Raw genomic sequence first — 14,085 nt, 5'->3', positions numbered from 1 at the left:
GGGCGAGGCGTGGCAGAAGACGGCGGAGCAGCGAGCCAATAGGAGGGCGGCGGGGGCGGAGCCGCGGCGACAGCGGCGGCAAGGGGGTGAAATTTCTCGAAGGTGCGGCGGGTGCGCCGGGGCCGGGCCGGGCGCGGGGCGAGGTCTGCGGAGCGCCGGGGGCAGCGGTGGCGGATGGTGACGGTCCCCAACGCTGCCGCCGACACCGCCGCCATGAATCATAAGAGCAAGAAGCGGATCCGTGAGGCGAAGCGCAGCGCCCGGCCCGAGCTGAAGGACTCGCTGGATTGGACCCGCCACAACTACTGCGAGACCTTCCCCCTCAGCCCTGCCGCCTGCAAGGTGCGCCCCGGGCGCAGCCCCGCCGCGCCTGAGGGGAGTGGGGGACGGGTGAGGGGCTGAGGGGAGTGGGGCGGACCTGAGGGGAATGTGGGGGGGGGGTGTGCCTGAGTGGGTCCTGAGGGAAAGGGAGAGGCCTGAGGGGAAGTGGAGGGGAGAGGGGCGACTGAGGGGGTCCTGAGGGGAATGGGGGTGGTGACTGACGGGGACCTGAGGGGAAGGAGGCGGGAGGAGTCTTGAGGGGAATCGGAGGGTGCCTGAGGGGAAGGAGGAGGCTTGAAGGGAATGGAGGTGGTGACTGAGGGGTTTCAGAGGGGAAGGGGGAGGCCTGAGGGGAATCGGGGTGCTGACTAGGGCGTTCCTGAGGGGAAGGGGGAAAAGGCCGCTTTCTTGTGGCCGGGATTGCCGCAGGGCTGGCAGGGCTCCCTGGGGTTGCTGGGGTGGAGACCCCGAAGGAGAGGATTAGGGCGGGGAGGGGGAGGCCAGGCAGCATCCGCGGTTTTTCCTCCTCCAGTGCAGGGCCCCGCCGGGGTGGGATGGGCACCCTCAGTGCCGGAGTGCCCACGTAATTCCCAGGCACCTTCCCCGGGGTTGGCGAGGGGGGTGAGATGCAGTAGGGGGTGTGTAGCCGAAAGGGCAGGGCGGGTGGCCTCGCCGGCTGGAGAATTAACTCGGTGGGGAGTGCCCAGCTGCTGATGTTGATGGTGTGCACAAGGAGCGGGGCATGCGAAATAGAACTGCAGCCTCAGGGAGCTTAAAATAATATGTAGGCTGCTTAATACCCTCGTGGGGTATTGCAAAGTACGAGTGCAAAGCTTCTCCACACAAACTTAGAAAGCACTGTTCTAGGACGTTAGTCTGTCCTAATATCTGTTCTGTATTCCGCGCTTGGTTTCACAGGATAACGTGGAGAGGGCAGATGCACTCCAGTTAACAGTGGATGAATTTGTTGAGCGTTATGAAAAACCTTACAAGCCTGTAGTCCTGCTGAATGCTCAGGCTGGCTGGTCTGCCCAGGAGAAGTGGACTCTGGAACGGCTGAAGCGCAAGTATAGGAACCAGAAGTTCAAATGTGGGGAGGACAATGACGGTTATTCTGTGAAGATGAAGATGAAATACTACATAGAGTATATGGAAACCACACGTGATGACAGCCCACTCTACATCTTTGACAGCAGTTATGGAGAGCATCCCAAGCGCCGGAAACTCCTGGAGGACTACAAAGTACCCAAATTCTTCACTGATGATCTCTTCCAGTATGCAGGGGAGAAACGAAGGCCACCTTACAGGTACAGTACAGTGACACCAAGATAAGACTAGGTATTTTCCATCTCATTAGCTATTCCTAAATAGGTACGATTGTCTTATATAAAGCAAAGCGCTAGTTTTACATCCGCTCTTTCAAAATGAGTGTACATCCATAACCCCGAGAGGGGGAAGGGCAGATTTGTGTATCACAATTTCTGATTTTGTCACCAGCATTGCTGTGGGTTTATGGTTTGGTGGTTGGGGTTATTTTTATTTTTTGCGTTTTGTTAGGTCAGTTTACCGTATTTCTTAGATTTAAAAATAACTTATTTACTGAAAGTTATGAAGATTAATTTCTTGCTCTGTATGCCTTCTGGCTTTCAAATCTTAAGTACCTGAGGACTAGCTCCTGGGTTGTACACCAGTGGCTTATGTACAGTCTGGAATTTTGTTTAATTATGTCAGTTCTTTTAAGGTGAAGATCTTAAGCTAGATTAGTATGAAGTGTGGAGACTAGTTATTAGCTCCCCTTCAGATGATTTTGAGAGAAAATGATATTTCACCTCTGTGTAGTCTTTTGAACTCCTTTTTTGCGTCTGATTGGAAAAGGGTTGAGATGACACTTCACCCCTGAGTCCATATGCAACAACTTTGTATTTGCACTGTTAGAGACAAAACGATTTTCTACCTGTGTTAATGTAACATTTAATAGCAGTACGCACATAACGTGAGCCCTCCAAAGTAATTAAAATCTTTACAGTGACATTATAATTGTCAGAGAATGCCTTGCCCTTCAAGTGGCATGAGGCTGTGATGGGGGGAAGTTAAAATGAAATAGAACAAGTGATGAATAATGGTGCTCTTCTCTGTGCTCTCTCACATGTCTGTAGTCCAGTTGTGCTTTAGCAGGAGTGAAGCAGGAAACTAATCTGTTAAAAGACCACTGAAGTAGGTGGTGTTAACACTGTTACAGTGTTGTAACAGACCCTTTTTATAATTCACTTCTAGGAAGAATGTACAATATTGTGATAAAATGCAAAAGCACACCAGGTGTAGCCTCTAGTAGAAACTGAATACACTTAGACAACTGGGAATCATTTATCTTTATAGATAAACCAGATAATCTGGTTGTGACTCACTTATATTGCTGTCTACCCCACACCCTCCCCACCTACAGGCACATGCTGAGCTCCTTACTTGTGATCTTGCTATTCGAAGTTCTTGTAGTTTGAGAGATGAGTGATGCAAGAGAGCACACTGATGCCTCCAAGAGTTAGGGATTTCATCTAGATACAGAAACTGATGAAGACTATCCAGTAGTTTGAGAGCATAATGGAAAATCCATCAGGAAGTGGTGCTTTCTAATCACATGATCAGGATATGAACTGTACAGATTGACCTCTGGATTGAAAGGTCTGTGACAGCATGTAGATCTTAAAATAAGAACACAAGCTGTTTAGAGCATCTTTATTTGATTTGTTCCTTTTTAAATAAAGGCGGTAATTTTTTGAAGCTATTTACTGAAACAACTATTGGGGGGGTGTATTTTAAACTGAAGTTACAGGTTGTGAGGTTTTTAATGGTAAATTTGATGTCTTGTGGCAAACTAGGTTATGTTCATTGTAAATTAAGCACCTGGAGGAAGATGCTGGTAAATGATAGCCTTGCTAAATAAGGGTTTTTAAATCTTCTGCATGTGTAATTCAGGTTATAGTTAGAAAAAATGGTATTGAACAGTGCATCCATCTGTGTACCAGACAGATCTTTATGTGTGTAATTTCTTCTGACTTCTTAGTGAAAGCTTTGGCTGTTCTGTTTGTGGTTTAATTAGCTTTCTAAGGCTAATACGAATCTAAAGACTGAATTGACAATGGAAGTGACAGACACCTGCTTATTTACGTTTATATGGCTCCTTTGCGAAGCAGGAAGAGCACAGCTTGGTAACCAGACTTAGTCCTACAATTGGTGCTAGCAAATGATACTTGAAAACAGCTTAATTTGCACCTGCATTGGAAAGGGGTGATGGAGAGCTTGCAATGTTTCCTGAACCTTTGAACTCCTTGCTCGGTATCCCCTGCCTGTCAGCCATGCAGTTAAAGCCTGTTGTTAAGCATGTATAGTAGATAAAGTTCTCCACTGGGAGAAGTAAACCTTGCAAACAGGGAGTGAGAATATACACACCAAATCCTGAATGGTCACTGGAGAATAAGCTCCATCTAGTTAAATGTTAAAATGAAAAGCCTGTTTTAAGTGAACAGAAGGCACAGAGAGAGGCCACAGTTGCATAACTTTGCTCAATTCCTTACTTGTATTGGCGTTTGTTTGTTTCTCATTGTTCTGTGGTTCTGGATCTCCTTGAGTAGCAAATTTTAGAAAACCATAGGATTAGGAGAATCCTCCTGCATAGTAAGAATCTTAATGCAGGCTGTTGTGTTTCAATCATTCATAAACTTTAAAATCACTATATATTTTATTGACAAACTGTTTAAAACAAAATACAGCTGTGAAATATAAAAAGCTATCTTTGTTTGCTTGTCCCAGAGTCATTCCTGTCCCAGTTCATGTTGTTTTTTAGGTTAAGCACATGTTGCATCTTTTTGCTATAGTGTGAGCCTAACAATCTCAAGAAGGTAAATGAATGAACTGTAACTACCTTGATTTCTAACTGTATGTAAAATTAACTGTATGTAAAATTAACAGCTGTAATTTTCTGTCTAATAGGAAGAAAAGAGAAGGTAGCTACTTGCTTGCTCTGACTAAAAGATTATTTTATTCCCCCCGCCCCCCATGCAGATGGTTTGTGATGGGCCCACCTCGTTCTGGAACAGGAATTCACATCGATCCCTTGGGAACTAGTGCGTGGAATGCCTTAGTCCAGGGACATAAGCGCTGGTGCCTGTTCCCTACCAGCACTCCCAGAGAGCTGATCAAAGTGACGCGAGAAGAGGGAGGGAACCAGCAGGATGAGGCTATCACTTGGTTCAGTGTTATCTACCCTAGGACACAGCTCCCCACCTGGCCCCCTGAATTCAAACCCCTGGAAATTTTACAGAAACCAGGCGAGACGGTCTTCGTGCCGGGTATGTACGGATCTCTCCAGTACGGAAATCTGGGAGGGAGGAGCATTTTTTTAACATTTGTGTGTGGTAGAGATGAAGAGAATATTTCAGCTTTGTTATCTGGTCCGTCTCTTACAAAAGAAAGTATTCTGACCTGTTTCAAAAGGAATATATATATTGTGATGTGCGTTTCGAGACTATTCAGTTATTTTCTGAATGGCCTGTAGCATAGGATTGCAGGTTGTATGGATGACAAAACAAATGGGACCTGAGTTGCAGCATTGCAGGAATGTGATCCTGAACTAAATTGCATAATAGGAAACTGTCAAGGCATAAAATAATAAGTGTTTGAGCACTAGTTACTCTTAGACAAAAACGTTTTGAGTTCATATATGCTGAAGCAAATTCATGACTGAATTTTGTTGCCTGGGTAGTCTGACTGCATATGAATTTGTCTTAGTTGTGGGAAAAGAACTACTTAAAAGCACCAACACCTTCCACCCACCTCTCTGTGGTTATGCTTCATCTTGCATTTGAAAGCAAAAGCTAAAGAAAGATCTGATGAAGATGCCATTCTCTTTGGGTGGCTACGCACTGTGCGTCCATTGTAACTGGGAGGTGAGATGGCTGGTGGATAAAGCAGGTGAGTTCAGTGGCAAATTGTAACTTCTAAATGTTGCATCGTTTTTGTGCAGCATGGCCCATAGCTTCTGTCCATATGGCTGATCTCATACATACATACAGCTGACATCATGTTTGAAGAGTGCCTTGTGATTGTCTTGGCACTTACTAGTGACTCCTCAGTTACCTTCTGTTAAGATTCTTAGCTGTTGGGTTTCATTATACCGTTTCCTTAGTCTTTTTATGAGGTTATAAGTGGGTAGTAAGAACACCACTGTCTATTTTTATACTGTGTGGGGAAACGATTTTATATCTATTTTTAAATGAAAGGTTGGTCTGTAGTCATAAGAACCTTACTAAATCAGCATGGAAAGGGCTCTCCAGCTTAACAGAAAGGGTCTCTGTGCAGTCTGGGTTACAATGGCTCTTGCTGTTAAATGAGCTGTCAGTAGCCAGTGTGCTGCTGTCAAGTCAGATCTCGGTACTGTTTGTGAGCTGGATAATTTGGTCAGAGCATTGAGCAGCAGCCTTTTGTAACAAGAACCTGTAAAGCATTGGAGCGAATGCCAAAATAAGACTGAGGAAAGATGACATGGTGGCATCCTCACCGGCTTTGGACAAAAAGGTCCAATTTCCACCTGTGCTATGGGAAAAGTGTTCACAACTGTTCTTGAACTTGCTTTCTGCTGTGTAGACAGAAACGGTCATTGGTGTTGTATGTTTATAGGTGGCTGGTGGCATGTAGTTCTCAATCTTGACACAACCATTGCCATCACGCAAAACTTTGCCAGCTGTACCAACTTCCCTGTGGTGTGGCACAAGACAGTAAGAGGGAGACCCAAATTGTCACGGAAGTGGTACAGGTGAGAGATTTAGTAGCTTGCTTTTCATATTCTCTATTTAAAACAAAAATACCCTGTTCAATTATGTGTAATGTTACTGTTCAAAGGCTGACTCTGAAATTTCAACTGTATTTAGGATCCTAAAGCAGGAACATCCTGACCTGGCAGCCTTGGCTGATTCAGTTGACCTGCAAGAATCTACTGGTATTGCTTCCGATAGTTCCAGTGATTCTTCGAGTTCCTCAAGTTCCAGCTCCTCAGACTCTGATTCAGAGGTAATGCTTTTTACTACAGTAGGTCATCCATATCCTGCATTTGGATCGTTTTTTTCCATACCTGATCATGGTCCTCATCTTAATATTCTTGTCTTAAGGAAAAAATTGATAGAAAGCAACTAAACAGATCCACATGGCGGAGGAACCTTTGGTTCTGTTTGGTGAAGCCCCTCTTTGTATTTTTAAATGAATTCAGTTTGTCTGATCTTTATATGTATTGTAATAAATCTGTCACTCAGCTAAGCCATGCTTGTGTAAAATGGCTGCAAAATTAATGTTTTTAAAAATGGGGAGGGGGAACAAGATCCAAAACAGACTGTCAGTTATGACAGTGGACTTTTCTAGGCACCCAAGTCCTTCAGAAGGCATGGATTCTGCTCTCGGAAAATTAAGTCCTTCTAGGAGCCAGAAGGAACACACTCATTGTCTTGCCCCGAGCCAACTTAGTAATGAAATCGAAGAATGTACCTGTTCCTGATTTTTAAACACTTAATTTAAAATTGATTTCATGTGTCTTATCTAAAATAGCACATGCTTTGAATGTTGATTATTCAGGGTTGCTGAGGTAGCTCTTATGGTGAATTACACAGCACAAACAGTTTACTTAAGTTTCTCTGAATTCTGGTTTCATCTCTTCATGTTTCAGTGTGACTCTGGCTCTGAGACGGAGGGGATGATGCACCGGAGGAAAAAAAGGAGAACATGCAGCATGATGGGTAACGGTGATACAACTTCCCAGGATGACTGTGTGAGCAAAGAGCGAAGCTCCTCCAGGTGACCTAATGGCAACTGTTGTTTTTAAACAAGCAAAAGGCAATACAAGGCAGAGCTGGCTGACTTCAGATAGGGTGATACATCAGGACAGAGGGATGGCGAGTGAGAGATTCCTTACAAAGCGTAAAGCAGTTGGCCAGTGGTGATATCTTCCCTCCATGAATTATTTTAATTGCTCCACACTGGAAACTAAGATTCTTGATTATTTTTTTAATTAAGTTTTTTATTTATTAAATAAACAGTTTTATTACTTTTCCTAGTTGTCTCTTTTAATAGAGGGAAGTATTTTGTTTTAGTTCTGTTAATGGGAGAGGTGGGATATTTTAACTGCGCTCTTCAGAGAGCACAAGTGAACAGTAAACAGTTAAAGATGAGGAATGATCAGGCAAGACTCAGGTTTCAATGCTTTGTTGTCCAAATGGAAAACCTTCAAGTAGTTGTAGGGTTTCTCTCACTGTTGCCTGGATTATTTCAGTTTGGCCCACTGTTTATTTGTTACGGGCATAATTCATCCCAAACTTCTGTTCACCTTTGGTTTTGGGTGTTTGGGTATTTTTAGGAAGAAAAAAAAAAAAAAAAGCAAGTTGCTAGTCAGTCTGGAGGGAGGGAATATTAACGTTTCAGAACCAGCATTAGATACTACTTAGGGTGAAGTTGCCGAGGGAGCCAGTTCTCTGGCCTTGCGAGGTTAAAAGCAGTGAAACACTGGGAGTCTGGGAGTATACTGCATGGCAGGACTTAGAAATTATTTGGTAAATGAAGCATTTTCCTCATATAGCAGAGACTTGCCAAAAATCTTAAGCAAGCTTCTTGCAGTTTGGTTAACCGATGCTGCTGTATTAGCTGCCTGCCTGCATTCAGCTGCTGTCTAGTTACTGCGCTGTTGGATGCTCCAGGTCTGGCACAGATGCAAGTGCTGTGGTGGCTTACTGTGTGGTCTGCTAAGGAACTACTTGGGGAAGTCCAGATTCCCAGTAACAGGCCTGACTTCCTGGTGTAGGGCACTGCCTGAAGGCCTGTTAGCTCCTGTATGTGTTACCATTTATCTTGCTCTCTTGTTTTCAGGAGTTGCTCATAGCTGAGTACAATTGAATTACAAGTACAGAGCATCATTAAAAAAGTGGGAGAGAACGATACTGACTCTTATTTTGCTCTGGAGGCTTTAACAATTTGTTTGTTACAACATTCTCAAATTCTATTTCAGCAGCCAGTGTGACTTCAGGCAGGCAATGAGCAGCAGATCGTAACAAACCTTATTGCAGACCCTGTTTGTTTTGTTGGTTGGTTGGTTGGGTTTTTTTAAAAAGCTGTAAAATGCAGAGCACACATGCAAATGTTCTTCTGAAAATCCCATGTATTTTGTTTGCACTTCAAACTTTGAAATTTATACCTTAAATATTAAAAATTAGCACATTGCTTAGATCACTTGCTTTCCAGGTTTCACTGTTCTTCCTCCTGTACCTTGGTTGTTTCACTCTGTGAGGATGGGTGGCTTTCTGTGATGGATAAATGGATAGAAACAGTTCCAAATGTAAAATGTTACCTAGCTTGTACAATTCTGTAGGAGGTATAAGCATGCGGTTAACCTGTATGCTGTGATCTTGTGTCCCGATATGAGACGAGTGCTATAGTTGTTGACAGACAGTTGTACTTTTTTTGACAGGATTAGGGAATCCTGTGGAGGCCGCAGCTACCCCTGAGAGATGACATCACTCGCCTAGAGGCAGCTGCCGATCGAAGCTCCATTAGCAGCCAGCCAGCTCTGTTCTGCCCCCTTCTGCTTCTGTTTCTCACAGTCCTTAACTTTTTGTCACTCTTCCTTGATCCAGACCTCCATCTTCATTATGTGCTGTCAAAGGTTGGCTCCTTAATAACTTCTAGGGGAATGCCCCGACTCTACATTATTGTGCAATGCTTTGTCCCCTCTGCGCCCCAAGTGAGTGCACTAATAACCCAGCTCTGGGTAAGGACATGCCAAGTATTTAATGGTTCACATAACTGGCAAGGAAGACGACGGTCAGTTTTTAAAGAACTCTTTTTAAAAACCAGCAGGTAAATGTAAAAACCTGCCTTGCTTTGACACTGTCATATGTTTACATGTTGTCCTGTACACTTGAGGAAAGGAACACCAGCCCTTTTGGCCTGTCTGAACGTCCAGCGGATCTTGCACCAGAACTTCAGGAAGGGAAAGTTGTATGAATGCTCCAGACACTGAAGCAACTTCAGTGGAGGTGACCGCCGACCTGAAGCATCTTTCATGGTCTTAATCTACATGCATACATCTAAGGTGCAACACCTTAACCAGCAACAGTCCATTTACTTTTGCTCTGTGTTTGTTATGATGACTGGTAACAAAGATGCACTAGCACCTTGTGATCGGAAACTTGATGGAGCGGGAGAATCCTGGGTTTCTTGCACAGCAAAAACTGTGGGGGGAAAAGCCAGCATTTGCCAGTAATTACGATCCTTTAGGTGCAGGCATGATGTTTAGCACGAGGCAACAACTGACAATGTCTGGCTCTGATACAACAGTTGCTGGGCTTTAAATACCAAGCAGTTACAGGGCTGTGGGCTCATTCAGGCCAGTGTGGTTCACATACCTAAATGGCTTTTCTTCGAAGCTGTGAGTTCAGATGTTTCCAGAACTTGCAGTGCCAATTTTAAAGGACCGGGAGGGGGACATATTGTTGTTTTACGCTTTTTAAAAATGCGCTGTGTTGCTTAAGTCTGTGTAGATGCATTTGTGTTATGCTGGGTAAAGCTCTCATCCCCAAGGGATCTGTTGGAGCTGCTGGGTTTTTTTAGCAGGGGCTTGTGCTGGTAGTGTCAGCGAAAGAGGTCTGGCTGGCTGAAGGCGTGCTGCAAGGAAGTGATCCTTCTCTAGCTGAACAGCACAGCCAGAAGCTAGCTGTGTTGGGGTGCTTCCTTGGGTGCTCTCCTGAGACCTAGGAGATAGGTATTCCATCTCACTTCTTTCTTTGGGAGAGAAACCTTGAAAACAGAAGTGGTGTGTGTGCAGTCAACATGCAATAATGCCCAGGCACAGGTAGCAGAATTAAAAAGCAGATTGCAGCCTTAACTGTGACTTTCTTATACATGTTGTGTTTGATGGACCCCAGAACATTTGTTTGTCTGGGTTTTCTGACCTTTATTTTTTAACCTTGTCTCTTCCTATTTAAACACTCTCTTCTTGGAGACCAGGCCATATCCTGTTGTACAAGGGAATCCTAAATATGTTTGTCAGGATTTCTGTTTCTGAATCTTCTGTGCCAGTCACTTTGTGTAGGAGCAGCGTGGTGGTGGAAGAATGGAGAGAGGGAAGGTTTTTTGGTACATTATTTAGCTGTCCAGACTCCTGGATTCCCTGTGATAGCCAGGCATAAATGAGCACGCTTGCTCTGTAGACTGCTATAGATTCTTCTGCAGGATTACTTCTTTTTTCTAAAAAAAAAAAAAAAAAACCCCAAAAACAACTAACAATAAAAAACTAAACAAAACAAAAACAACTTCTCAAACTCCTGGCATTTCTGGCCAAGGTTGCCTTTTTTCCTGGCCAGTTGAACAGCCTGGGAGCCTGCACAATCTGTATGTCTTCTCAAACAGAGCAGGCTGCAGCTGCTGCCTTTTGGAAGAACATGGGGGCTTGGAGAGGTGTGAAGGCTTAGAGGTCTCAGCTCTGTCATGATGAGAGGTTCCCTCAAAGAACTGTCCGCTACCCTCTTCGGTGGCTTGACAGCATGCCAGTAAGATGGCTTATGCTGTAGTTTGCAGTTGCATTTAGCGTGCGTGGTTCGGTTTTGCAGTCTTAAAATCTTAGATGTGTGTGAAAGCATGATTGCTGTACTGGGAAAGCTGCACCTCTACCACCAGAAGCACAGTGGGAAGATCCAGAGCAGAGTATTCTTCCGTGCCTATGAGCTCTTCCATGGTGTGAAATAAAACACTTTCAGGTTGAAGCCTGCTTGTTTGACATCCCTTGCAGAAAAGTGGTGTGTTTGAAATGGACTGCAGGCATCATGATACCAGCAATGCTGTACTGACTTCTTCACAAGGCACTTTCTGATCTAAAACAAAGGTGTATTTGTTTAGCTACCTGGGAATCGTGACTCCTGGGATCTCTGGTTCTTCCACTTTTGGGCTCTTGCCTCAGCCGAATTGGTGAGCTTCTGTCTTTGTTTTGGTAGATGAGGAAAATACCTACCTCATATAGGGGTGTTGTGAGGCTGAAATGTAATTACTGTGTGAGATGCTTTGAAGTCATCCTCCCACAAAAAGTGTTCCAGACATCCTAAGCAAACTGAGACTTCCTAACCTGGTGTTAGCTTTTTGTAGCAGAAAACATTGGGGATGTTGTTCAGCACCCTTGGCCACATGGTGGTCTGTGGTGGCCCTTCCAGAATTGCTGTGTGGTACATAAATTGTAGCAAAACAAGGCATTTTGTTTTCACCAGAGTTTAACTATTGGCATTTCATGGTCTGCTCTAAACGGGGTCTCCTGCTAGATCAGGATGCTTAAGAACAGGACTAGATTAAATTATCCCTTATCAGGGGGTCAGCTTCACTGGCCTTGACAGAAGGGGGAGAGCTGGTGCTTCCCAGGCCCTCGTTCCAGGCTGGGGGAATGAGGAAGTTAAAAACTGTGCCTGCCTTGTGCCTAGCTGCACGTTTGTGGGAGGCTGAATGGGGGGGGGGAGTGGGTTTTGTGCTCTCACTTCTCAGGCTTGTGCTTCTTGGGGCATCCGTGTCTCTTGTCCCATCCCCACCGCTTTTGTGTACTGTAGAGCCCCTGGATGTAGCAGGCCGCTGTGGTCCAGCACCCAGAGCCGGTGGGCCCCTCATTTCCTTGAGCCCCAAAGCAGCAGCACTGCCTTGCCTCGGGCCCCGCAAACACTTTGTCAGCCTGCTGGTGTTTTGTGGGCTGCCCTTTTCCCCAGGGACAGGCTTAGAGCTGCGTGCTGGGCTTGGACCATGAGCTTCCCGATTGTACTGTGCATATCTGTGTCAATTGTCCTGCCTGCTCTGGTGAAAGGTAGATTTGTGAGCTCTGGCCATGCTTTTGAGTCTAGTAACCAATACAGGCTTGTCTGCTGTGACAGTTCAGGAGTAAACAAATAAATACGCCGTCAGAACTGTAGATGTGAACAACAGTGCCAGTCTCTGCACCTGTTCTCTGCACAAGTGCTGGGGGAGCAGGTGATGCCGAGGAAGCGCTGGCATACCTTCCTCCCCTTTCCAGCTCGGCTATGTTGGCTCCAGTTTGTCTTCTCAGTTACATGAAGCTTCTCCAAATGCTTAGGAGAAGGACAGCAACCTCTTTCATAATTAACCTAGACCCATTTTCTCCCTGAATCCCCAGCCATTGTGGGGCAGGAAGCAAGAGTGTTGACTGAATATGAAATGCCTGTGTGGGCTAATTGTAATGGGAGGGTTTTGGCATCCCCCCTTGCAAAGGGGGGAAGGAAAGAGCTTAACTGATGGATTTGACAGTCACACTGTCGGCTCCAAGCCCTGCCACTGCCGTTAGCTGCTTTTATCACCCCATCCAGCAGAGCTGGGATACTCCTAATTGTCTTGTTCAGATGATTGTGGTTTTGCTTTTTATTTTAAATAAAATCAATTATTTTGCATTATCCTGTTGGCTAGCCACTTTTTTTTTTTTTTTTTTTTTCATATCATGACCTGGGGAAAGAACCAAACTAAAACTGGAGGTGTATGCCTCTGCTTCACCAAGTACTGCAGTGTGCTAAATGGGGTTTAGGTAATAGCTATGGGGGTGCTTTGGGGACTTTCTCTAGCTCTTTCTCACACGCTGTGATTAGTATGTCTGTATGGTGGGGTGTGTATTGGAAGCTGCTGGGGCTGTAGTGGCTTTGGGAAAAGGTTTGTGTCAGTAGCTTTTGTTACCAGATTGCTTTTTGCCCCTTCCCTGTCCTCTCCGTGCTGTATTACAAGAAGCGTTGTGTTGTATTTCTCTTGCCACCTCGTACTGGTGAGAGGGGTTTTCATCTTCCAGGGGTTGCCTGCTGCTTTCAACTTAGCTTCTAGATAAGGCGCCCAGTGCAGAGGATTGCTGTGGAAGGGCTGGACTCCGAGCAGGGAGCTGAGCAACCGTCCTCCCATACCTGGGAGCTCAGAGAGAGCATCACCTCCGAGGGTGCTCTGGGGTGTCTGGAGCTGCCTCTTAAGGAGTTTGGCTGTGTGGTGGAATGAGGATTGAGAAAGTGGGAAAACTTGTGTATTTTGTTAGTGAGCTTTGTTGAAACCGGTAACTGTAGGTAAATAAGCTGAGTATGGAACAGCAGCCTGGAAGCTTTTGAAATACTTATATTAATATTTTGTAAAAGAAACACCTCAGAGTAAATGGTTTTATGGCAACAGTAAGTTTGCTCGTTTCTGCATAAACCTCTGTCCTTCCCAAACTGATGTAAACACTCTTCTGGTGTCACCTATAAAAATTAAAGGGATTTTTTCCCTCCTTTCCAATGGCTGTCCAGAAGATCTGCCCCCGTGCCCTGTTCATGCCTTCTGCTAGGTGCTGTCTAGCTGGATGCAGCCAAGCAGTCACAATTAGCAAACGAGCCCCTGTTCTCTGTGGGTGCTCTGGGCACGTCGGTGCTTGGCATTTAAGAAGACCCAAATCCAGAAAATGGTATGAATTGTGGTGGCTGAAAGCTATGTGGAGCCATTGTTTAAATACTTTTATAACATATATCTTCTGCTTTTAATTCCCAAGAGAGGCGATTTTGCATGCTCCCAGCTTCAAGATAATCCAGTTTTTCTTCCTAATTTGCAGGTACCGCTGGTACCTCCTTCGGTGCTGCTGTGGCCTTGCAATCTGGACTTGACTTATTTGTATTCCTCTGACTTATCTACCTATCTTTCTTTTTGTGACAGTTGCAACCTAATACCTCAATTCAACAAGGACAG

At 45.0% G+C, this 14,085-nt stretch overlaps 1 protein-coding gene across 1 annotated transcript; it reads left to right on the top strand.

Moving 5' to 3' along the window:
* Window positions 1-47: 47 nt before the first annotated feature.
* On the top strand, window positions 48-12,788 carry JMJD6 (jumonji domain containing 6, arginine demethylase and lysine hydroxylase). The gene is made up of 7 exons (XM_055721994.1): window positions 48-342; window positions 1,240-1,628; window positions 4,381-4,667; window positions 5,995-6,130; window positions 6,246-6,384; window positions 7,031-7,158; window positions 8,822-12,788. Exons 1-7 carry the CDS (start codon window positions 175-177, stop codon window positions 8,856-8,858), a joined length of 1,284 nt encoding a protein of 427 aa, XP_055577969.1. The 5' UTR covers window positions 48-174; the 3' UTR covers window positions 8,859-12,788.
* The last annotated feature ends 1,297 nt before the right edge of the window (window positions 12,789-14,085 follow it).

This window comes from Falco cherrug, chromosome 1 (assembly GCF_023634085.1).
Source record: "Falco cherrug isolate bFalChe1 chromosome 1, bFalChe1.pri, whole genome shotgun sequence".
Taxonomy (NCBI): domain Eukaryota; kingdom Metazoa; phylum Chordata; class Aves; order Falconiformes; family Falconidae; genus Falco; species Falco cherrug.
The sequence above is the reverse complement of the archived record's forward strand: the minus strand, read 5'-3'. Positions and strand labels throughout refer to the sequence as shown.

Excerpts from the sequence above, each read along its gene's own strand:
- JMJD6 (XM_055721994.1), top strand. The coding sequence starts at position 175 with ATGGTGACGGTCCCCAACGCTGCCGCCGACACCGCCGCCATGAATCAT. Across the intron at positions 6,131-6,245 it reads TTGTCACGGAAGTGGTACAG|GATCCTAAAGCAGGAACATC; the intron begins GTGAGAGATTTA and ends AACTGTATTTAG. Across the intron at positions 6,385-7,030 it reads CCTCAGACTCTGATTCAGAG|TGTGACTCTGGCTCTGAGAC; the intron begins GTAATGCTTTTT and ends TTCATGTTTCAG.